We start from the raw sequence: 25,518 nt of genomic DNA, 5'->3' as shown, positions 1-25,518 counted from the left end.
CTAACCAACTCGGCTAACCCGGTATTCAATGTAATATATGATTATAGATTTAATACATTCCTTAAATCTGGTTAGCTGAAGAAAGTGAAAATTTAAACTTATTTTGATCCACATTAATTTTTGGACGTTACTATCTCAACAAAAAATAAAAATAACAAACCGACCCAATAACCCAACCCGGAATCCGAACACCATATCCGAAATTCACCGGGGGTCCGGGACTCCTCTGCAACTCACAAAACCCAAAAACCTACTTCAGCGAGCGAAGTGTGGTGCACCACCATAGACGCCAACATGAAGAGCATTCGATTGCTTACTCCCGTCCGTACAATCCTCTACCATTCCAACCCCCGAAACCCTTCTTATCTCGTTCTCCTCTTCAAGCCATCTCCACGATTGCGCCCCTTCTCCTCTTTCTCTACTTCCGTAACTTCTGCTCGGAGCTCTCCCATTCATAGTCTTAATGAGATCCAGCAAAAATTGAAACCGAATGTCGGTTTGTTCGTTGCGAGGTGCGTCTCCCCATTGTCTTCGTTGGCAGCGGAGCAACAGCTGCCGCACGCGTTGGATTGGACGGAGCCGGTCTCGTGCTCTGAGGTCGTTTATGACGGTGATGATGGTAGTGTGGAGGAAGACACCAGGCAATCGATTCCTGTCCGGGCTTACTTTTTCTCCACCAGGTTTTTTATGGTCTTTCTCTGGTTTTGCTGTTTTTTTTTAAAAAATTATTTGGGGTTTTGTTTTCGTTCTGATTTAAATTACTTATTTCGTTCTTATAAACAAAGAAGAAAAATTGATACGAAATTCAGTTTGGGAAGTGCTTTTCTAAGACCCTAAAACAAAGAAGAATGCTTTATGCAATGTCTGCAAGTCTGAAGGGAGAGGAGAGGAGACAAGGGGATGAGATTAGATGGAACAAGATGAAAAATTTTCTTATTTCTGTCTCCTGTTTGGATATTTCAAGTAAAGGAGAAGAGAAATCTAAATGACTTTTTCTCGTGTGTGGGAAGGAGAAGGATGAGTTGTTATATCTTCATGTTTTAAACAATAAAATGATGTGGTTATATTTGGAGCAGGGCTAAAAGGGATAAAAATGCGACAGAATTTCCGAACTAACATTACCCATGTTAAATTTTTTTGTGAGATGTAAGATTACTTGAAAAGAATTTGTTCAAAACTATATGATCTAGGTTCATTCAAGTCCAATTTATGATTTTGACACTCTGTTGCATTTGGTCATTGGAGAAGACTTGGAGAAAATTTTATATTGATTTACCCAATCAAAATATCAATTCTTCTTTTGGGATGCCTTTCAAATACTAACCCATTCTTTGGAGATGATTCATGATTCTAATCCTACTTGTGTATTTTATGAACAAAATATCCCTTTATTATTTGGTCACCTTATATTTACTCTGTAAGCATCATGGTGCCGAATAGTGAACATTTGAGTAAAATGTTGTGTTTGCTAGTCTCACATGTGCTATTCTTTGTAATGGCACTAGCTTCAAAATACCTCTTGGTTTCTCGAAAACAGGAAATTACAAGAAACAATGCAGTCAGCTGTGAATACATATGTCATTTTAAATAGAAGACCGTATGTATTTACAATTGAATAGGCTGATAACTGAATTTTTGTATTCTCTGTATGTAGTGTGGATTTGAAAAGCCTAGTGGAGCAGAACAAACCCAACTTTATTCCACCCACATCACGAATGACAAATTATGTCATTCTAAAGTTTGGCGATCTTTCACCATCCATGGTAAGTTCATTTCTCTTGCACGAGGGTTAAGGTTATATTTTTTTTCTTTGTTCATTTATAAAAATTTATTAAATGCATTGTAGTACGTTTAGCAAAGAAGAAATTATAAATGGACTTGATGGCTTACATTTGATATGCTGTTTACCCCCAAAATATATATGTCCACAAAAAGTTGTGTTTTACATATCTGATAAATCACAAGTGTCAATTGGAATTGCATTATAGAATACTCGGTCTGCTTTTGACTTTCTATCCTCTCAGTGATGAAGCTGGTGGTTTATTGATTCCTGATTTTCTTTGCTAAGGCCGCATCTATTAGCAACATGGTTTTCTCTTCTTTGTAAATTATCCAGCCTCATATCACTTTCCAGTGGATAAAAAAATACCATAGGGGTGGCTTTAGCGTTTTAATAGAGATTTCAGAGAAAAGAGCACTGCCAAAATGGAAATTCTGCTCAAGTAGCAGCTTGTAATAAGTATTTACTGTGAAGATAATATCCTTTGTGGGCTTCCAAGAAGATCTCATCCTCTGTGGATTTGAGGGCAAATGAGAAATTGAGAAGAATATATGTAAATTAGATTTCTTTACAGAGTCCGGCCACACTTTCTTTATCTGAAGGCTTCAAGTGAAGTGTATACATGTTTGTTGTAAAGATGAGCATTTGTTTAGTTTTGATAGATGGGGATTGTTCTGAATTTGGGTGGGCTTCTAGTTCCTTACCAGACCCCACTTCGTTTAGCATTAAAAAAATAGAAAGAAAAAATTACACTACTTGGTTAGCATGCATACTTGGTGTTTGTTCTTTCACAGTCTTTTGCATTCCAGAAGCTACGTCCTGTTTCCACACTTTCTCAGTCATATATAGTAAAATATTGTCTTAGTGCTTCCTTTTTAAGTTTTTTTTTTTGGCGCAAAGTAATGAAACCATTCCCCTGAAGTTCAATTTGTACAGGACCATATTTTTTAGGATTTTCTTTTGGTTAACATTCTGTGGAATTTCCTTTCGATGATACCTTGGAACAAATATTTTTACTCATGGAAATGTCTGAATTCTTTTCTAACAGGGTTCAGGTCCATGCTTAAGTGGAAGTGATTGCTCCTACATTGTTGTTTTTCAGTATGGCTCCATTGTCTTGTTTAATGTCAAGGAGCATCAGGTTGACGGGTTCTTAAAAATTGTCCAAAAACATTCATCTGGATTACTCCCTGAGATGAGAAAGGATGGTGAGATTTTAGTTGCAATGATATATTATTATTAAACTAAATTTTCCCTGAGAAAGTTGAGAATAGCCTTTGGGCTTTCCTGCTACCCATCCCGATTTTTTTTTCAAATTCAATAATATATTATTATCATATCATAAGTTACGGAGTTCATATGATGCTTTTGGACCATTGACTTAGGGCCTGCTCACCCTTTGGATTTATAATTCCAGCCATTGAGATTTGATGAGATAGAATGCTTTAAGATTTTCAGTTTATGTGATCTATAATTTCCAATGAACCTACAGAATATGAGGTGAGAGAGAAGCCTACTTCACGAACGTGGATGCAAGGCGGGTTGGACTATATTATGTTGCAATTCTTGAATATTGATGGCATTCGAACCATTGGTAGTGTTCTTGGTCAAAGTATTGCTCTTGACTACTATGTGCGGCAGGTATGTTCTTTTATCTTCTTGGACGTGTCTAGGTTGTGGGAACTTCTCCCATTTTTCTTATAATAATCAGATTTTTTTACCCCACTAAAATTTGCGATGTAGGTTGATGGAATGGTTGCAGAATTCACTGATATAAATCGCGGCATGGAAAAAACGGGAACATTTACGATGGATAAGAAAAAACTTTTTCAGATTGTGGGAAAGGCAAATTCTAACCTTGCTGATGTGATTCTTAAGCTTGGACTTTTTGAGAGGTAATGGTTTTATGCTCGTGTCATAGGAGTTGTTTTTCATGCCATATTTAGCTGTTAAGTAGTTGTTTCTCTGGCGTGGATTGTGAACAAATTGATTTACTCTCTGATTTCTAAATCTCAAATTTTCAAAATTCTTACTGCGAATCTTCTCTCTCTTTAGCGCTCTGAAGGTTATACGGCTTGATTTGCAAGGTATAGTATATCTTATTAAAATTCTGTTGGATTGACAGATCTGACATTGCCTGGAAGAATGCAAAATATGCTCAGATATGGGAATATCTCAGAGACGAATTCGAACTACAACAGCGATTTGCAAGTCTCGATTTTAAGTTGAAGTTTGTGGAGGTAGTCTCTTTGTTTCTAAAATCGGTTCATCTCTTGCTACTGTAGTATCGCGGAATCTCCTACATACTGTATTGACATCTTATTATCTTCCTTTTGTCAGCACAACATCCGATTCCTCCAGGAAATTCTTCAGAATAGGAAGTCAGATTTTTTGGAATGGCTAATCATTGTATTGATCAGTGTTGAGATCATTATCTCTCTGTACGAGCTTATCAACAGGTCGGGGAGTCTTATTTAGCACCATCTTCCTGTGGGACATTCAGTTGCTACGCAGTGGTTCCTCATATAGATTTATATTATCCTTGTAAAGAAGAAAGATAATAGGTTGCTGAAGCTGCTTATGTAAATGTTGGAATCGTTAATTCTACTGTGGATACGATACAGTTCCCAATTATTTTAACGAACATTTTAAACCAAATCTATTCCGAATTTAGAGCACGAGTTTCTCTCATGGAAACTCCACATCAAATGGTAAGGGGCCTGCCCAACCATCCTTGTGACACTTTTGAAAGTTTTGGCTAGGCTTGCACGGCTTTGTCTTTACTGGATCCAGGCTTGGCCATTCCAGCGCACATGCACAAAGCTTAGGAAAACCATTTGTTTTAATACTCCGTTTGTTTCGAGAAAAACCATCCGTATCTTTCAAGGAAAACCAACATTTCATGGAAAAGGGAAAATTTATCAAGAAAAAACAATTAATTTCTAGTGTTTGAACAAAAAAGTTGTTGATATTTTTCGGTGTTTGTTTGATGGAAAACATAAATTTAAAAGAAACAAACAAATTGTCATAACATCATGGATACAAAGTTACAGACTCCAAAGGTATGTATTAAAACTCCAGAATTTGATCAATAAGCAAAAAATATAATATCATGCATATTAATTAATAAGCACATAAGGTTTTGCAGTTATGTGCAGTGATGGATATAACTGAGAAGGATGATTGGAAAACGACATACCCTCTCTAAAATGGGATGTTATTTTCCTTAGTTTAGAGTGATTTTTTCATGAAAAAAATTTTAGTTGCTCTTCCTTGATTTTATCGATTTCCATTAAACAAACGCTGAAAAATATAAGTATCATTTTTCAAGATTCTATTTTACGTGAAACAAAACGGAGCATAAATTAGGGAGTTTGGTCCCATTGAAAGTTTGGCTTCACTTATATTCTGCACCAAATTTTCTTATCTAGGCGATATGTGCTACGCGTAACAAGCCCCGCATTTTCAAGCCAACGACCTCGGCTGCTGCACTCGGTGGGAGCATTTGCAAATCTTCGCTTAAGTATGCAGCATACATGAATACGTGAGATTATGAGACAAAATTCTTCACAAAAGAAATGGCAATCAATCAATTTCTATGGGCTATGGAAATCTATATATGCATGTCATATTCACTCAAGAGGCAGTGAGTCACACACATCATCACTCATATGAGAACGTCATTGATAAAAAAAATAAAAAAAATAAACCATGTCACCAGGGAAGAGGATTGTAATAGCGGCAATAAGTAGTGCATGTTTCCAGATTCAGTGCTGCTACATTTTATCCAATACATACAACGAATTTTATATGATTTCACAGGGGCCAAGTCTCCCGTTAAAAAGCATGTTCGTATCATCATAGAAAACACCTACTAAACACTTTACTTTCTAAATAATCAATGAAAATTATTCATGCGATCCTAAATTTAAAGCGGAAAGTAGCTATAAAAGCAAATAATTACTTTCACTCTCAACGGAGATTAATAAATACTTAAACTTTTAAATAATCATTTAAAATTGTCCAACATCATCGTAAACACCCACTAAACACATTTATAAAGTACGTAGCATGCATGCACTCAGGAGATTAGCATACAGGTAATTAATTTTTCCTTAATCATGAACCACAGGATTCTAAATTGACCATAAATTAGAATGAAATTCAAAACCCTACTTAGACTTATAAAAACAGCTGAAAATTTGTAGATAGATAAAGAAGATGCAAACAAATTTTTTTTTTGGGGGTGGGGGGGGGGTTTGAATTGATTTGATATAAATAAAGTTGAAGAAAATAAAACAGCAAAACTAGAATTTAACAAAACATTCCTTCTCAAAAAAATAAAAGAATTTAACAAAACATATTTTAAAAAAAAATTGGAAAGTATGGTTAAGGTAATATTCGCCACTAGTGAACATGAAATATAGCCAATAATCAGAATTTTTCAGTTTCTTTTAAAAATAATACCGTAAAACAATCACAAGTTCGATTAATCATCTTGATCTTTCCTTAATCTGTAGTTAAGTAATCTCCCAACCAATTTCTGCATAATTCAGTAATATATATATATATATATATATATATATCCATGCAATATTTTCAGTTTCATCTCAAACCTTAAACAAATCGACATATATATCCAAACACAAATTTTTAAGAACAAAGCGAAATTCATTAAAAGAAAACTGAAACCAAATCCAAAGCACTTATTACATAAATCCCCATCATATATAAATCATGGCTGTTTTTTGTGCCAAACCAAATCCACCTAATCAGACATCAGCCAGCAGACAACATTGTCTTAAACATAAAAATCATTACCAGCAGCAACAGAAACCCTTAACATCCCACCACTGGTGAAGGAGGTTGTGATGACGGCGGCGAGGTGGCCGACTTGGTGTTCTTCCGCACATATTTCCTAGCCCACAAGTGTTTTCCATTAATTGAAAACTTGGCTTTTGTCCTCCCATCAAGCACAGCTTCAATGACAGACTGAGATTGAACCACAAGCTTTGCATAAAGTGGTTGCTCTCCCACTGAGACTTCTTGCATGTAAATGGATTCGATGCAGTCTCCAATCATCCTAACATAAAAGTCATTCATCAGTATATTTATCAAGTTATTATCAGTTTAATTAAAGGGAAATTGAAAATAATTTTTTGATAAGCATCCAAACACTATATATATGGAACCTCTCCAATACATGTCCCTTACTCCCTTTGGATCCACCCTGGTGGAGTGAACCCCTGGATCCACGCCCTTTGGATCCACCTTGATGGAACAAACCCCTAGATCTGCGTAATGCATTACACAATGTTTTGCGAGAGGTTTTGAACCTATGATCCATGAGTCTACATGTAATACCAGGAACCAACTCAGCCAAGGGGTTAACTATATTATTATTTGAAAATACAGATAAAGTAATCAAATTGAAATAATAATAACTGATAGACATTCTTTGATATATAATTTGAGAATGTAAGTTATCTCATCCAATTATAATAATTAAAAAATATCAAAATTCAACCAAAATTGATTGGATCTATTTAGTATTCAACTGTCTTGATTTGTAATAAGAGAATCCAAAGAGAAAGAACATACCCGGTAAAGAAATCCTTGACTTCATTTTCTGAAATGGGGTACCCCTTAGAGAAAGTCAAGAAAATAGTCCTGTCATCAGGCTGCACCACCTCCTCTTCCTCCACCACCGTCCGATCCCGATCTCCATGATGATCATCACCAGTCCTTACGTTGAACAGCCCAAAAGCTTCACTAATTTCCTCCAGCGACATTGTTTGGACCCCAATATTATCATAAACAACATTAGGGTTTATTGAAGCCACAGCAGGCTCTGCCATATGTGATTGGAACCCAATATTATGATAAACAATATTAGGGTCCATTTGAGCCACAGCAGGCCCTGCCATGTGTGTTTGGATCCCAATATCATTGTAAACAAGATTAGGGTCCACTGGAGGCACACTAGGCCCTGCCACATATTGTTGGAAATTAGGCTGCACCGCAGGGCCATAAGCCCCAAGTGCACTAGCATCATAGTACACCGCACCACCACTACCATAATATGGAACCTGGTTCAAGCTTGGTTGTCTTGATGTTTGAACATGGTTAACTATATCATCGAAAGCCTTAACGCAAACATTATTCACATTCTGAGTCACCTCGTTGATGATTTTGATGCGATTCTCACGAAAGAAATGGATTGAGACTGCATTTTTTGTTAGGTTCTCGATGAGAGGGAAACCTTTAGCATATGCTTCTGCATTAGGGTCAAATGCAGGACTTTCAATGCACTTCAAGCACAATGCAATCTCATCAACCAGTGCAACTAATATGTAATCTGTGAAAGAATTCATTTTATGAATCAAATTCGCCGCGAGGCCTTCATGTTCAAGCCATATCAAAAAGGCCATGACTTGCATCGACTGTGCTACCTCAAGAGAGAGTGACAAGACTAGACGGGTGAAGAGTTTTCGATCAATATTATGGAACATCTTAAACTCGTCTTGGACGACGGGGGGAAAATAATTTGACGAAGGAGATGATGGATTTGGGGAAGCCATTAGGGTTTGAATTGAGTTGGTGAAATGTATTGTAAGAGAAGGAAAGGGTTATGCTCGTTTATGTTTGGAAATGTGAATGGGTGATGAGAATTGATATATAGGTGTGAAGGGATGTATATGAAAGGTGTTATTTGGTATTTTGACAAAAATGGTAAGGTCATGATGTAATTACTGTCTATGGGTTTTGTGTTATATTCATTCTTAATAGGGTATAAATGCTTTTCCTTTTCTGGGGTGTTTTGGACAAATACAGTTTGGCGATAGTTGGATAAGCATGAATCTGCAGAATTCACCAACAAATAAATGTTCATACTTTCTTAAAGAGGTAATTCAAATGTATTGTCATGAAGTGCACCCTTTTTTTTTTTTCAAAAACAAGCGAGTTAATTAGTATCAACAAACATTAGGATTTCATTATTTAATTTACAAGATTCACATTAGAAATAATCAAGTGTTATAGAGTAGCAATTGAATGAGGAAATGAAATCTTCTTCCTTTTTATGTTTATAAAAGATTCATTCACTTCAAATATTGACTACTTTTCCCGCTTAGGTTCATAATAAGTAAGTTAGAAACATATAACGACTTCTCCCGCAAAGATTCCCGCAAAGATTCGTAGTTCGTTAATTAAAAAGATATAACGACTTCTCCTGCGAAGGTTCATAATTCATTAATTACAAATATATAACGACTTTTGCCGCGAAGGGTTATAGTTCGTTAATTAGAAATATATAACAACCTTTCTCGCGAAGGTTCGTAGTTCATTAATTAGAAATTAGGTCATTATTAAGATTATAAATTTTCATAGAAATACAGTAGAAGTGATCGATGATAAATTTTGAAATATCCGTTCGCTTTGAATATTAACGATTTTTCCGCAAAACTTCATGGTTCGTTAATTAAAATATGTTAAATAATCCTTAAATTTTATTAAATTACCAATGAACAATTTTATAATTAGACATCAACATAATGATCAATAGTAAGATCTAGAAATGAAAAGGAAAAATCACATGAATGCCCAATTCCAAAGGATGAACAAAAGGAGTAGAGGAAGAGATGGCGCATTATGTATCTTTTTTTATTTTTCAATGATAATGATAATTTTTATTTTTATTTCAATATCCGTTTCCTAATATTGTTCTAGGGATAATCCCAAACGGTTTCAGGAATTAATGGTCCAAAAAAAGGAAAAAGAAAATAGTGGACAAATTATATATGATATAAAAGAAAAAAAAATTCATATTTAATATGGCCAACAACCCCTCAACTGAGAACAACTAGTAACTCAGATGATACTCATGTGTGTGATATCTCATAGAGGTCTCGAGTTCGAGCCTCCCCGGACCCTCATCCCCTTCCCCTATATTAAAAAAAAAAACCTCTCAACTAAGATGGTTAAGGCATATACTCAACTTGGTGATACCAAAGTTCAAATCTCTCACCCCCGCTTATTTACAAAAAAAATATATATTTAGTATGGATTAGGGTTTTGGAGGCTAAAGGGCCAGATTGTGTGATGTGGATTTAGGCCCAATGGGCGTCTTTCCGGTTTGGGCCGAAGTGTCCGAACAGATTACTCATGAGCCCATGAAACGTACTGAAAAGGCCGAGCAGTGACAACCCGAAAGCAAAAATGGCCAGCTCTTCGTTCCTCTTCAGCAATGGCTCTACTTCAGCACAGTTCCGATACTCCTCACGTGAGAATCTTCCTCTAGTCCAATCCAGGTTCTACAGCGATTGAACATTACTTTCCAGACCACCAGTTCGAATAATTTAAAGACTGTTTCAGTCTCTTGAACACTCTAGATCGACTCACTATTATCATCATTATCATGGAACCATGAACTTTGCCCCATCTTAAATTTTGGATATTTCTTTTTAAAATTTTAGTTCCGTAGACTTGTCTAAATTCGGGCTCCTACTCACATGGGTTTCGAGTTTCGACTTATTTTACTTGTTGTCAACATTGTAAGTATGGTACGAACTCTTTTGACTATCCAACATTTTTTTTGATAAATCGACCCAAAATTTCCGCTCACTTAGCTCTATGAACTGTGAAGTGCTGATCTGGTGGTTTTAAAAAACAAAAAGTTTTACATGACACGTTAATGTAATGCAAAAATGATGGAGACACCGCTGTTCCAGCTCAGCGGCACGAGGACCCTTGTTGTCGAGTCCCTCGATGGGTGGGGGTGCTAGGGACAGCCCATTCATGTCTATTTCTGTTCTCTTCTGGTCAAACCAAAGATTTATTGATTTTACCAAAACACCCTTACCATTGCTGGACAGCTGGCCACGTCGTCGATTCTGGAAACATCTGGCGTTCCTCATGCTCTCCTATTCTGTCCGTCCACTGCGCGTGCCTGTCACGAGCTCGTATCAATTTTACTCTTCATTAATCACGTACATAACATACAAAGAAAATGGCCACGTCATCAAACATGTTATAAAAAATTGAGAGGAACAATTTTAATTGAGATAGGTGTGGACTTTTTCAGGTGCTTTTGAATATAAATGGCATTCACATTTCGCCGCTAACAAGAATCTACACTTCTCCACAAATTACGCCTTCAATTTTAAACTTAGACCTTAGCCTCAATCAATCACGCGTTGAAGAACATTTCCCTTCAGGGATGGGCGGCTGCAATCCAGATTGTTACAATTTCAGCAAAAATTATGTTAAATAATAGTTTAAAATGTGTTATGGAATATTTTGGGTGATCATAGTAGCACGATATAATTAATTTTGAGTCGTTCACCATCATTTATTACAAAACAATAGTAGATCGATTCAAATGAGTAGTATTTCATTTACATGTAACGATATAATTCAATGTTGTAAATAAAACTTCAACATGTTCCTATCATCTATGTCATTTTTGAAAGAAAAAAATAGACCATTTTACATAGTTTTGAGAAGGAATTACAAGTCCATAATAACATGTGGGGCCCATGTCATATTGACGCTAATTGGGTACACGTGATCGAGAAAAATTAGGTTAGAGTCGAGAAAAAGTAATAAAAATTCTTTTGTAAAAAATAAAATAAACACACAACATAATATAAGTTATTACCAGAATTCACCATCACTAATCACATACTATTATTGTCGTGCGATCAACATTTTCGTATGGTTTCGTCCATTGCTGTCTATTTATTAATCAAGAGACCAAAATACCTGCCGTAATAAGGTGGCCAAGCACTATTGGCTAAAGACATTCGCCTCCTGTCCAAAATTGACCGGCCCTCGTCGTATCTCGAACCGGCAACGTCTAACAACTAACAACTGCACCTCCCGCGTATGTTTCGTAAATTTCTTCACCTTTGTGGGTCCCTTGTCCGATCATCAACGTACGGTTGTTTAGCTGTCTATCTATTATTTCACACGCACATTACAGGAGGTGCTATTCACGCTCTCCCTCCAAAGAGACATTTGTGTGTTTGGTGGTGCCAAAGTATCGTTTTTGGCTTGAACGCAACGTGTTCAGATAAAAAAATATTTTGTCGAGTGATGCATTATAATATAATTACGGTGAATTCGAAGTTGAAAATTTTTTTTTTTGAAAGGCTCACAGTCCACACACGCTAAGCCATGCTCGAGGGGCATGAACACCATTATAACAGATGGAAAACTATTCAAATCCCAAACCCTCTGGTGAGAATAGAACCCTGAATCTCAAAGTCCTAGACAGACAACCTGACCAATCAGGCTATCTCCCATTATCAATTCGAAGCTGAAATTGATTTCACCTCACCGCATTATTTTAGTGACGTCCCAAATAGTTTTTATCACCGTAATTAACATCAGTTCATCATAATTTTAAAACTATACTCACACCATCGCAAGAAGTCAGTGATGTCAAAATATAAAACATACTCTCAAACAAACTCATTAGGTGTTTTGTTTGACGCGCTCATTTAGGATGTGTGCCTCATACTCAAGTGATGAATCTAAAAAGACGAAAAGTTGTGCGTTTTGCGTTGCGATGCACGTTGATGCCTCTCTGTCTCCCTTGCATTTTTTTTTATATTTCTTTTTTTTAATTACCACCTCCCATCCCTTATATTACCCTTCCCACCCAAAACCCTTCACTTCTTTCTTCTCACAAACACAACCATTGTGAACGTCTTGAGGAATCATGACGATGAGCAGCAGCAACAACAACAACAACATGGGACAGTTCGGAGACACAACACTAACCAAAGTGTTTGTTGGAGGCTTGGCATGGGAGACTCCGAAGGAGGCCTTGAGAGAGCACTTTGAAAAGTATGGTGAAATCTTGGAGGCTGTTATTATCTCCGATAAGCTCACCGCCCGATCCAAAGGCTACGGATTCGTAAGAAATATATATATTGGTCTACAACAATTGTATCTTTCTCTTGCTATATATATTTTCTAATTAATATCATTGATTTTTTTTTCAAATTAGGTCACGTTCAAGGACTCTGAAGCCGCTAAGAATGCCTGTGAAGATCCTTCGCCGATCATCAAAGACCGCCGAGCTAACTGTAACCTAGCTTCGCTTGGTGCACGCCGCCCGAGGTCCGCGGCCACCGCTCCTCCTCAACAAGGTATATATATACACATATATATGTAACTATACATGTACAACTGGCTATCTAACTTGGTTAATCAACAACAAAATACAAATCACCATTATATATATATATATTGATGAATTTTCTTTCTTTCTAGAAGCTTAAGCTAAAACTGTTAAGTGAGGTGAATCTTTGTATTATAATCTAATGTGGGATGTAAATTAAATGATGAAGGATCGAACGGTGGACCGAGTCCGGCATCACCAGCTCCAGTCAATCAGGTGCACTGGTACTATCCAGCAAGGACACCGGCTTCACCATTCCATCACCATCAGCATCATCATGCCCTTCCATTTTATGGGTTTGTGTTGTTTCTCCACCCTTGATTTTTATCCGGGTCTACGTTATTAAAATAGGCCTTGCCTTAACATATATCGTTGTTTGATTTAATCAGGTACTCTCCAGCTTACATTGCAACTGATCATATGAGTTACAACCATGTAAGTAGACCACATGATCAATTGATCACAACCATCCCCTTGATCTGTTTATTGATTAATTATATTGATCTAATCTATGTGTTTGTGTGGTGTGAGGTGCACAGAAAGTTAGCTACACCGGCGGGTCCTACGTGAACGGGCATTTCTCTCCAGTGTACCCAGGCCATCCTATTGTAGGTGCAAACACATTGATGCCAATGTACCCTCTTTATCACTACCATCAATCGCAAACGATGGGCTTACCTGCGCACATCTTTCCTCAATCAACTGCCGGACCCATAGCAACTCCCCCCAAAATCATGTCCAAGCCTCCATCGATTGTTCCTAACACAGGTACTTTACACCAACACTCTAGTTTTCCCTTTGTTGTGATAATGGCATCCTCAACCTCGTACATGGGAGCAACCGAGAAAGAATCATTTTGTTTCTCACACGCAGTCACGTGCACTTGTGATTTGAGTTGGGCCCAGCGGCAAATCAGGGGAAGCCCACGTGGCCCAAAGGACTAATATGTCCTTATAGATTAAAAAACGATTCACATTTTTTAAGTCATTTAACAATTAATATTTTCGCATTTCCTTGAAAATTATATACTTGTAATTTTTGTGATGATGATTGAAGAATATTGTGTTATAATTTGAATAAATTGAGAGGGATGAAAAGAAATAGATGAGAAATAGAAAAATAAGATAAGAGAGGTTTGAGTTCAATCCACTTGAAGTTGTACACGTTTTGGATTCAAGGACCGTATTGTCTTTGTCTTTCAAAAAACGCCTTGAGAGTGAGAGTGTGCGAGCCCATTTCAACAACTTGAGGTACTCTCCCCGGTTCTCATTTGGATACTTAGGGGTTTGTCCATTTTATGACGCCTCAACTATTTGAGGTTGGATTCACACTTATAAACCACATCGTTGACTTATATCAAAGCGATGTGAGACTTATTATCTTCTTATTAAGCATCTATTGTTTAAAAACTGCTATGATATGTTCCACTTGATTGATTTTGTGGGTGCTAATTATCCCATTTAATTGAATATTAATGTGAAAACACACATTTGATGCAATTAAGCATTATATGTGTAGGTATATATATATAAAGTGATTGATCACAAAAACACAGTTTGCTTGGCTGTGGAGTAGGTAGAGTTGGCACAGGTGAGGCTTGTTAAAAGGGTTGCAGGCTGAAGAGATGACTAAACTTAAATGGCAAAACAACAGAATGGAGTGGAGGGGCAGATGCTGCTCAGAACAACATTATTATTACCTGATCTGCTGTGGCTCTTTTCCTATCCAATTTTAATATTTTTAAATTAATTTTTAATATTCAATTATTCTTAGGTGTTCATTTTGATAATATTCTCTCATTCTATCTCTCTCTCTCTCACATCTCATCTTGAGCTGTAAAAACTACTTTAAGAAAGGGGAATGTAACAGATGTTTAAGTACCCATATCTTATGGGTGTTCGCCTTTTCTGTTGTGGCTTCAATGAACTTTGATCCATAAAGCCTGCTTCCACCCAATTATTTTGTTGCTGATCACTTATTTTTATGTTGTTTATAATTCTTCTCCAGGCTTTTATTCACAACATTGACCATCACATGATGAAGTCCAAGCCTCCAAGGACAATGCAATAAAATATTGTGCCTTGTTTGAGATTTACTGTTGTCGTTTGGTTGAATTGTCAGTGCCTTAGTAATGTAACAAATCCGACCTCCGTACTAATAACACTTCGTCCGCAAGACTTTTATCTTCTCAGCATTAACCCATATTAGTTTAGGTCCAGAAAAAAATCCATGTTAATAGTTAGAAAATTTGACCAATTTTCATCACTTGATAACTCGCTCTGCACCATCAAATTTATATTGCAGAGAATTGTGATCTACCCCACTCGAACCGGATATTACAAGTTAGTTTTTTTTTTCAATCTAATCAAGTGTTTGAACAGAATTTTCTAACAATTTTTTGATCGAGTCGCAAGCTATTAATAGAAGTGATAGAGATCCCAATAAAAAACATCTCAGTCATTCCAGTAGTGGATGTGTCACTCTCTTGTTAAATCATCAAGTTTTTGTGGACCCTCACACTTACATCAATTAAGGGACAATATCCACTACTGGGATAACTGTGAAGCTTTTTACTGGGATAAAAAATATTCGGAATCCTAGTAAAAAACATATCAGTTATCCCAGTAATAGATTTTGTCCCTTGATTGATGTAAGTGTGAGAGCCCACAAAACTTGATGATTGAATAAGAGAGTAACATATCCACTACTGAGATGCTTTTTTAGAGGATCCCTATCACTTCTGGATCTATTAATATTATCCAAGCCGAATGGGGTTACAATCATGTGGGTTGAGGACATTGTATGCGTCGGCCCACATAAACCTTCGCCAAGCCCATTGGTAAAACCTTTGGCGATTGTGAATTTCATTATTTCAGTATGAGGATTCAAAAATCAAAACCTGCAAATTGAACGTTCAAGGCTTCACCGGGCTGGCCCATGTTTTCATATTCTTGCCAAAGTTGGGCTATCTGATTGACAGTTATGGAAAGCCCATTTGGTTACATATTTTGGCTCTTTTCACCATAGTAATGGACCCTGTGCTCCAATTTCTTTTCTTATATGGGCACTAGTGGAATCCTATGCAAGATTGCCCCACTAGGCAATGTAATTCATAATTTAGGCACATTTGAGAGGCCTAATACAAAATTAGTTAAGTAGTTATTTTATGAGGTGTTCAAATTCACTAGAAATGATTTTTTCAATTTGGGTATAAATTCAATGGGGTGTTGAAATTCTATCAAAACAAATTTGGGTATAAATTCTTCCAAATAATATATTCAAGTTTAATCCTCCGTATTAATACTGTTACGACCTTTTCATAATACTAGAAGTCTAGAGCTAATACTATGATGTATGCGTACTTAGGGGCTCCTCACGTGCGGACGTCTGCCGAGCTGTATTGCAGAGTTGGAAGCTGCTTACCAATCACACACTAAAAGTGAAAAGGACAAGAAGCCATTACTATTAGGTTTTTTAGATCCGGTTAAAGGACACCGTATTTCACTTACCCAAACACCCTATCTCTATCTCTCTTTCTCCAGCAGTTGAGCCCAAACCCGACTGTGTCGAACCCTTAGTTGCTAGATCTCACAAAGGTACTTTTTTTTCTCTGTTTCAGTTCTTGCTTTTGTTCTTATTGTTTACGTGACGTAGTGTACTGTGATCCTTCTTGATTGAATTCTTAGATAAGTTTGGTTAATTGTTTCTGTTTTTTTAGGGTTTATCTGTTTTTGTTTAATTGATCTGTATGAGAAGGTGATTCTTGTTTTTAACCACCTTGAAAATTTGGTCAGGTCAGATACTATGGAGGAATCGAAAGAGGGAGTTGTTTTGGTGGGTAGTGTTTCAGAACCTATGGAGATAGCTGGTGATGATAGTGAAACGCTAATGGAGTCCATGGATACTGAGGTTCAGGGTGAAGGCCAGATTGAGGGGTGTTCAACTGAGGAAGGCCAGATTGAGGGGTCTTCAACTGAGGAGGAGGTGCTGGAGGAGGGTGAGTTATGTGACAAAGGGGATGTTATGGATTCTGGTGGTGATGTGTCAGCTTTGGGGACTGAGACTGGGGTGGAAGATTCTCCCATGCTCAGTGATCCATCAGAAGGCCAAAATCAAGGGGCGGATGTGATTCGGGAGGAGAGTGTGGAGAGAGATGACGAAACAACTGATGGTAAAGGTGTTGTAACTGATGACAAGGAGTCTTTGCAAGTAGAAAGTATCAATGATGAAACTCAGGATGACAGGATTGGAACTCATGCTGATGGTACTGCTGAAGCTGTGAGTTCAACCGAGGTAGAAAGCCAGAATCTTCAGGCAGTTGAGGTGGTTGCAAGGGAAGGTGATGCGAATGCGAATGTTCAGGCAGTGGGAGAGGAAGAAGCACAGGCCACAAAGGAAGCTGCTAATGTTAAAGGTGAGGAAAATTCAAGTGGCATATTGGTTGTGGAGGATATAGACAAAGCGAAAATGGTTGATGATGGAGTTGACGCGGTGCAAGATATCAAAATGCCAGAGGCTGATAATTCAGTTAATGGAATACAGAATTCTGCGTCTAAAACTGAAGTTACGGAACATAACCAAGCTACAGAAGAGGAAGCAGCAGCATCCTCGAAACAGGAGGACGCTGAAGGTGGTAATTCTTCGGATGGGAATTCTAATAATTCAAACGAGGAAGAGATTTCGGTTACTAAGGGAGTCTGTGGGGAACCTGAAAGGGAAGCTGTTAATAGCACAGGGCCAGGATCATTGGATGAACATAAAATAGGTACTTCAGAAGGAGAATTTGCTGTAGTTAGTAATGAGAAGTTTACGTGCTCCAAAGTTGAAGGTATGGATATTGATACTTTCAATGAAAATTTATATTTTACATTGGAGGAACTTACATCACATGGTGTGTCAAATGGTGGAAGCACTGAAAATCACTGTAACCTGATTGCAGATTCCTTACCTTTGTCTGAGCCTGTCCAAGTATCTAGTGGTCTTGAAACTGCTGCAGTGGATGACAAGGCACTTTCAAACTCTGACAAAGACGACTTGGATCAGAGCATGGCTCATGATGATGCCCATGTGGATTCTACATTAGATCCCTGCAATGGTTTTGACAAACAAGTTACTCAAGCTAAACGGGTCGATTTCCATGAAGAGTTGGAAACAGAAGTTGAACAGAGGCAGTCAATGGCCGAGACAGTTAATGGAGACAGTGGAATCCATCGTCATGTGCATGTAGATGCAACCTCAGGTCAATCTAGTCCAGTGGTTGTCGGAGATAAAATTGTGGTAAATTCCTGTCCAAATGTTGAGATTTCTGATTATGTTGACATGGATGTGATGCTATCTTGCTCGGGAAAGGAGCAGAATTTAACTGCTGAAACAGTGTCTGGAGGGACTGTATCAGATTTTCAAGCCATTGATGGAGATGCAGAAATTGCATCAGAGCCTCTTGAAACTGAAGACGGTGCTGCTGACAGTGTACTGCGGGTTATACAAGGAGCGGCAGTAGAAGGAACTGAGATTATGGGTCCTGGTGCAATTTATCGGCCATTGAAGTCTGGTGAAACTGTTGATGAGAATGCAGCCCGTGATGATTTGGAGATTAATTCAAATGTGGTAGCTGATCATCCGCACAATGAGCAAATTTCCCCTGGTCAGGAGATTTTGGCTATACAAAAAGGTCCTTCTCACAAGCGTAAACACAATTTGAAGGATAGTGATTATCTTGGGAAAAAAGAGAGAAGCGTTTCTGAATTGATGCATGAAGAATGGGATTCTAATGAGGATAAATTTGAGCCTGATGGAAAATCAGCCAATAAACGGAGGGCTGTTGATTCCTTTGCAGGTGACTCTGCAAATCAAGAAGGGAGAAAAACTATTTCCTTTGCAAAAGTATCCTTAATTACCCCATCTATTCCTAAGCCTTCCTTTAAGATTGGTGAGTGCATTCGTAGAGTAGCCCCGTCTATTTTAAAATGTAACAGTGAGAAGTTGCAGAAGCTAGATGGCAGCAGTGACCGACTTTTGGGGGATGGATTGGATGCTTCTTTCCATATTGTTGAGGATGCGGAAAAAATTGGGATGATTGTTCCGGTAGAATACTCATCACCGGATGAATTGCTATCGCAACTTCACTTGGCTGCTAGAGATCCTTTTGGAGAATATGAATTTTCAAATGTCACTGCTAGTTTCTTCTCCGATTTTAGGAACTCAGTAGTTTTAGAACAGGTTTCAGTTATGGAGAAAGCTGGTAGAAAAAGAAGAATGTCCCATCCTTTGGGTGATTCTCCTGAAACATTTGAATTTGATGACATGAGCGACACTTATTGGACAGACCGGATTATCCAAAATGGCTCTGAGGAACAACCATTGCGTAAAAGTAGAAAACGAGAAATTGATCCCATCCAAGGTAATCGTAGATCGTACTCTAGGAGGCAATACTCTGACCCTAATGATATGGCAGCACGAAAACAAATTGGTTATGTGGATGAGAATGCACCTGCTGAACTGGTGATGAATTTCTCTGAGGTGGATACTGTTCCTTCAGAAATTGAATTAAGTAATATGTTCAAGCATTTTGGACCTCTAAAGGAATCCGAGACAGAAGTTGATAAGGAGGCCAGCCGTGCCAGAGTGGTTTTCAAGAGGTGTTCTGATGCAGAAGTTGCTTTCAGCAGTGCCGGAAAGTTTGGCATTTTTGGTCCGGTTGCTGTAAACTACCAGCTTAATTACACTGTATTAGGACCTTTTAGAACTCCACTGGTGGCTACAACACAGGGAGATGAAGATACAACTCTATACCTAGAGTATTGAGTATTGACCATTAATCTGATCTCAAAGTTTCAGGTAATTATATGGATCTGGACAAATTTTCTTTGTTTTACAGTTTTGGCTATGGCTTATTTATATTTGGTTCCGGGAAAAGATATTTTGTTAAGTAATATCAATTAGATGGCCTTTTGTATGTGGATTGGAATTTATCTCAACAAGGGTCGTAAATTGGGGTGGGGAAGTCTAAAAAAGGAAGAAAGAAGAAAGATAATGTTAATTGCTGCAAATCTTACTTGTGGCCGACATATGAATATCTAATGATATTCAAAATTTGGAACTCTAAATGGCAACGTACTAGGTTTTCAATTTCTCATTTGACTGCTTGTGGCTATTGTCATCTTTTTTGTCGGTGGGTTGTTTCTACTGAATGCTCGTCTCTTGGGACTCTGATCCACTCCAAAGTGCTAACATTTACATATGGTAACAAAAAGGAAGTATATAGATAACTCTGACATGGCACTTTATGTCTTTCCATTTACTTCCTTTTGCTTTGCTTTCTGCCTGATATTGCCCTTAGGCAGGGTGAATATATCCTAAATCCTAATAATTTGCGTGTATGACTGTGAAGATCAGATAATTTGCAAGGGTGGATCTGGGACTGATATGACTGAATGCTTTGTGTATTTGCAACTGCAGGGTTTGCCGGAGGCATCCCAGTCCACTAGTTCATCTGGTTATCTACAGTTATGGCTCATCCTTTTGTTTCCTTCACCCAGTTTGCATCAAATGGTTCTCATCTGGATATTGGCGTATCGCTTGCACGGCTGATAAGTGATGACAATATAAAGTAAAGTTTCTGACTTGTTCTTCATGCTTTCTATCCTCGACGACAAGTACAAAGATTCGGTTATGAAATTGTGACACCCATTTATCATAATGGAACATCCTTCTACCTGTTAATTTATGGATTTGAATTTGTAGATATTCTAATACGGTGGAGGAGTATGCTTCTTTTTATCAGTCGAGTCTTAACAAGCATTAGCGACTAGATTCCTGTTATTTAGGCAGGGTTAGTTCCATTTTCAAGTACTGTGTTTGTCTTGCGGTTTGCCGTACAATATGCAGTTAATTATCTCCTTTTTGCATCATTTAGGCTGCACATTATCTCCTGTTCTTGCTGTTCTTCTTGATAATCTTGGTGTTATTTGAATGAGAATATACAGACGTATATTCTCATTCAAAGGCCATTTTCTTCGTTATCCTCAATAATTCTGGCATTCTGCTCACCTCAAACATAGACTGCACACCTTTTCCATTCACTATGCCTATAGAGTTGTGGTGCATGGCATCTTGAACTGTTGCCACTAACATCAATCAGTGTTTAAGCGCAAGCCGTATTGTGCGCAGGACCTGCACAAGCGTCACCATATCATCATATATGTGGATTTCACAATTCCAACAGCATTCACTTGCCTAATCAATTCCAGTCACAAAGAACTCATAAGCTGATATGCTGAAAGCTGAATTGGGTAAGAAAACTTGGGGTGGCCAAAAAAAAAATTTGGTTTCGGGTAAGATGATATCACATGTTTATAAAATATTTACATGTTCAAACCCTTATGCGGATTGGATTTCAAATATATTTAATTGGCAAAACTTGAATTTATTTAAATCCGGACAAGTAAATCAAACAACAATCTAATTCGAGTTAGGGACAGGACAAGATTTATGTGTTTGCATTTGGATACGACTTTAAATCAGATAAAATTTTTGTGTTTGAATCCAAATTTTGAAAATATAATTTATGTCGAAATTTGATTTAATCCGGATAGGATAAATTCAATCATTACAGTACAAATTTGATTTAATCTGGATGAGACAAAATTCAATCATCACAATGCAAATTTGATTTAATTTGGATTGGAAAAAATCAATCATCACAGTGTTTGGACACCCTTAAGAAAAGCAGAGAGAGCAGGAAAGTCACAGAGGGAATTTTCTCTCCTTTTGTGCGTCTCTCCGTCTGTCCGATTTTAAAAGGCGTGACGTGTGTTTTGCCATTTTGAGATGAAAGATTGAAACCCGTAACCGCCTCTACGCTTTCTCTCATCTGTTCCTTTTCCCCCCATTTTCTCCGGTCTCTCGTCTTCTCTGCCCCAAAGGGCTGTGCCTCGCATCTCTTCGATCTACCCTAGCGTGAAGCCCTAATCGCAAGCTCGTCCTAATCTCCCCTCCCTTCTCTACTGAACCTTAATCTCCAACATCCTCAAGCCTCAATTTCCAGATCGTCGAATCGCAGAGAGGAGAGATGCAAAAATATGTGATGGTCTCGCAGAATTTTCAACTTTCAACACTTCTCTCTCTGGCGATCTTGAATTCCTCTCTTCCTCTTTATCTCTCACAATTGGCTCTCCGATTCCTCACTGGATTGTCTGATTGTTTTTCTCTACTCTTCTTCCTCAGCGAAGTAATTCTCTCGAGAAAACCGTTGTAATCGGTGATGAGGAGAAGAGCGCTCTACAATACCGTCGCCGAGTATGGCATGATCCAGATGTCTCTCGCGGTATCTGCAGATCTGGTAACGTTTTCTGATGTTATTGTGTTTTTCCTGTTCTTGTTTGGTGCCGGTAGTTCCTTATATGGATTCGTAATTAGATTACACCTATGGGGAGGAGCAACTGAGGAGAGGCGCTCTATAATACCGGCGACGAGCATGGCATGATCCAGATGACACTTGCGGTATCTGTAGATCTGGTAACGTTTTCTGATTTTATTGTGTTTTTCCTGTTCTTCTTTGGTGCCGGTAGTTCCTAATATCGATTCTCAATTAGGTTAGACCTATGGAGAGGAGCAACGAGGAGAATAGGCGCTTTACAATACCGGCGACGAGCATAGCATGATGCAGATGACACTTGCGGTATGTATCTGTAGATCTGGTAACGTTTTCTGATTTTATTGTGTTTTTCCTGTTCTTTGGTGGCGGTAGTTCCTAATTTGGATTCATAATTAGGTTAGACATACGGCTAGTTTTGCCCCTCCCTCCGTTTCAACATGTTTCTTGCATTTGCATATGTTATGCAATTTAAATCTCTATTCTATTCTCTTGGTTTTGCACATGAAAGTGTTTACGAGCTTGATCTATTGAGTATTTCTGAGCAGAACCCTGGCCCAGTAGTTGCTGTAATTATACTCCAGGTCAATAGTAATTGTACAAAGTGATGTCCAGTTCTTTCAGTGTAATGTAATGATTAGTGATGGTATACTTACTGGAATAATTACAGTAGGAAGATATGCAAAAGAATTTTCTGCAAGTTTTCATATAATGCTACATAAAAGTTTTCTCAAAAAATAAACTAAAATTTGCATGGATACATGTAACCACTGGAATAATTTTTATATGAACTTTCTTGCAGACATTTTTTTTCTTCCAGAAAAGCTAATAGCCTTTATTTATCTATGTTATAAACATTTTTATGTTCTTATAAATTGAAATTTGAGTTACTTATTTTGAAACAACAGAAATAATTCCTGCTGTGTTTTCGCTATTCCTGGGTTTTCGTTTGTTGCTCCTTTCTTCCCAGTTTGGCTCTCGAGTCAATTTCTATAGCGCTTACTTTAAAGATACAACGCCACAGAAATACTCCGTAGTCGACGGTCGCTCTTTCATCTTACCCAACCAAATACCAGCTGATAAATCTATGGACAGGGCCCTTTATTGTTAGAATTAGCAAAAAGTTGTCGGTACTTATCATCAGAACGAAACTTTCCCAAAACATTTGAGTTGCAAATTATTTTAAATACAGAACATTTCTTTCGCATAATAGGGTCTGTTTGGTTACAGTTTTCAAAACTGTTTTCTGTTTTTGAAAATTCGTTTGCGTGGGTGTTTTTATAAACTGTTTTGTAAAATTGAAAAAAAAAACTGTTATTTGAAGTTTTGTAAAATTCCTTTCTGTTTTCTCTTTCATCTTTCTTCGTGCAGTATCCTCTACCAAATGAATTTTGTTTTCATCATTATTTCTTAAAATTGTTTTCAAAATCTAATCTTAAAATCAGTTTTTGAAAGTAAAAAACCAAAACCATTTCCAAACCACCCTAAACATCTTGTGAAGTGTTAGGGTTTAGGTATGAGGTTGGAGATACGTTTAAGACCATTATTACTTCAATTTGGCAGTATCACAGAATAGCTTGATCTTTCTTGAAATAGGTTAACTAATCAATGTTAAGAGTTTTGTTTTGTCCTTCTAATTTTTTTGTTGCCATCTTTTTATTTGAGTGTTTTGAGTTTTTCATAGAATTTTTTTTTGTTAACCAAGGCTGTTAAAAAGAAAATTACTTGTAGAATGTTCGACGCTGGATTTGTACTTGGGCATTTGTTTCTTGAACCACGCTCATATTTACATATTTTCTTCAATTGTGTACTGGAAATCCAAAGGGAGGAGGTATGGCTGGTCTGATAGATGCGGCTGTTAACTCATTTTTATCTTTCCCTGTCGATTAATCTTGTTTTGAATATATTTGATCACAATCCATGGTTCATTTGATGGCAATGAATGGGTGGCACCATTCTAAAGAGGTGCTCTGCATATTTTAGTCTCATTTTTTTATGCAAAGTCCATATATTGAGCCCATAAATGTTCAGAAGGGGCTCATTTGAATAAACTGGTTAGAGACAAAGTGACAGACCTAATTTCGTGGGACTTTATCTAAGGCCTGATTTCAAAAGTATTGGGCCTAATGCTCTGGGCCGTAACCCTTATGTTTTCTTTGGGCTTTATCTGGGGCCGTATTCCTTAATTATTCGGCCCAGTAGTTTAGGCCGAAAGACATTATCTTTATGTTGACTTGAATTTAAGCCCAACCTTCTTGAGTTTGCAGAATAAGTTGGGGCAAAAGCCGATTGATGCTTTACGTGATGCCTAATTTTCTATAATTTTGTAAGTATTGGCCCATTAAGCCCAAATTTTTTGTTGTGCGTTATCTGAGAGACAGTTTTCCAAATATTCGGCCTAAATGATTTGGGGCAATAGCCCAGATCTTTTCCTTGGGCTTTATTTGGTGCTGTACTTGATGCCCAATTTTGCTAGTATGTTGCCCACGAATACAGAATCTTTTTTATGGCTTCCAATTTTTTTTAAATACAGAATCCTTTTATGGGCTTTCAATGTGGCCCAATTTCGTTTTGGGCCAAACCCACATCTGAGCCTGAAAACAATTTGTTAAGCTTTAACCTTAGCCTAATCAATATATTGGATCGAAATTGGAGGCCCAATTCCTTAAGTATTTAGCCCAGTAATTTAGCATTTGTGGGGGTAGAATCTTTTTTATGGGCTTTAAATTGGACCCAATTTCTTTTAAGGCCAAAATCCACATCTGAGCCTCAAAACAATATGTTGGGCTTTAACCTTAGCCTAATATTTTGGGTCGAAATTTGAGGCCCAATTCTTTACGAATTTGGCCCAGTAATTCAGCATTACTTGGGCCTATCTTTTATGGGCTTAAAATTAGGCCCAATTTCATTTTGGGCCAAAGCCCAATCTGGGCCGAAAACAAATTGTTGGGCTTTAAACTTAGCCTAATATTTTGGGTCGAAATTTGAGGCCCAATGTCCTTAAGTATTTAGCTCAGTAATTCAGCCATATGTTGGGCTTAGAATCTTTTTAATGGGCTTTAAATTGGGTCCAATTAAGTTTTGCGCCAAAGCCCACATCTGAGCCTTAAAACAAATTGTTGGGCTTTAACCTTAGCCTAATATATTGCCCCCCGAAACTATATCCTTTTTATGGGC

At 37.5% G+C, this 25,518-nt stretch overlaps 3 protein-coding genes and 1 long non-coding RNA gene across 10 annotated transcripts; all 4 read left to right on the top strand.

The window, feature by feature from the left end:
• Positions 1–235: 235 nt before the first annotated feature.
• On the top strand, positions 236–4,438 carry LOC119980536. Its single transcript, XM_038823270.1, has 7 exons — positions 236–680; positions 1,655–1,763; positions 2,829–2,988; positions 3,273–3,421; positions 3,524–3,675; positions 3,906–4,020; positions 4,121–4,438. The coding sequence occupies exons 1-7, from the start codon at positions 295–297 to the stop codon at positions 4,256–4,258; spliced, it is 1,209 nt and encodes a 402-aa protein (XP_038679198.1). The 5' UTR covers positions 236–294; the 3' UTR covers positions 4,259–4,438.
• An 8,007-nt stretch (positions 4,439–12,445) lies between these two features.
• Positions 12,446–15,150, top strand: LOC119980616 (probable RNA-binding protein ARP1). 5 transcript variants are annotated; one of them, XM_038823389.1, is made up of 6 exons: positions 12,449–12,701; positions 12,795–12,936; positions 13,138–13,264; positions 13,358–13,403; positions 13,508–13,736; positions 14,976–15,150. In XM_038823389.1, the coding sequence occupies exons 1-6, from the start codon at positions 12,504–12,506 to the stop codon at positions 14,993–14,995; spliced, it is 762 nt and encodes a 253-aa protein (XP_038679317.1). In that variant the 5' UTR covers positions 12,449–12,503; the 3' UTR covers positions 14,996–15,150. The 5 variants fall into 5 exon arrangements, with proteins under 5 accessions (XP_038679314.1, XP_038679317.1, XP_038679315.1 ...); XM_038823387.1 differs by lacking the exon at positions 14,976–15,150 and adding an exon at positions 14,544–14,876; XM_038823390.1 differs by lacking the exon at positions 14,976–15,150 and adding an exon at positions 14,487–14,876.
• Positions 15,151–16,408: 1,258 nt separating this feature from the next.
• On the top strand, positions 16,409–20,889 carry LOC119980855. 3 transcript variants are annotated; one of them, XM_038823661.1, is made up of 4 exons: positions 16,409–16,564; positions 16,763–17,796; positions 17,908–19,805; positions 20,427–20,889. In XM_038823661.1, exons 2-3 carry the CDS (start codon positions 16,773–16,775, stop codon positions 19,770–19,772), a joined length of 2,889 nt encoding a protein of 962 aa, XP_038679589.1. In that variant the 5' UTR covers positions 16,409–16,564; positions 16,763–16,772; the 3' UTR covers positions 19,773–19,805; positions 20,427–20,889. The 3 variants fall into 3 exon arrangements, with proteins under 3 accessions (XP_038679589.1, XP_038679587.1, XP_038679588.1); XM_038823659.1 differs by having other exon boundaries at positions 16,763–19,805; XM_038823660.1 differs by having other exon boundaries at positions 16,416–16,564; positions 16,768–19,805.
• Positions 20,890–21,697: 808 nt separating this feature from the next.
• Positions 21,698–24,316, top strand: LOC119981015. Its single transcript, XR_005463973.1, has 3 exons — positions 21,698–22,308; positions 22,386–22,484; positions 22,567–24,316. It is a non-coding gene; the product is annotated as an uncharacterized LOC119981015 (long non-coding RNA).
• The last annotated feature ends 1,202 nt before the right edge of the window (positions 24,317–25,518 follow it).

Source organism: Tripterygium wilfordii, chromosome 16 (genome assembly GCF_013401445.1).
Source record: "Tripterygium wilfordii isolate XIE 37 chromosome 16, ASM1340144v1, whole genome shotgun sequence".
Lineage (NCBI taxonomy): Eukaryota > Viridiplantae > Streptophyta > Magnoliopsida > Celastrales > Celastraceae > Tripterygium > Tripterygium wilfordii.
This window is presented reverse-complemented; position numbering and strand designations above follow the sequence as displayed.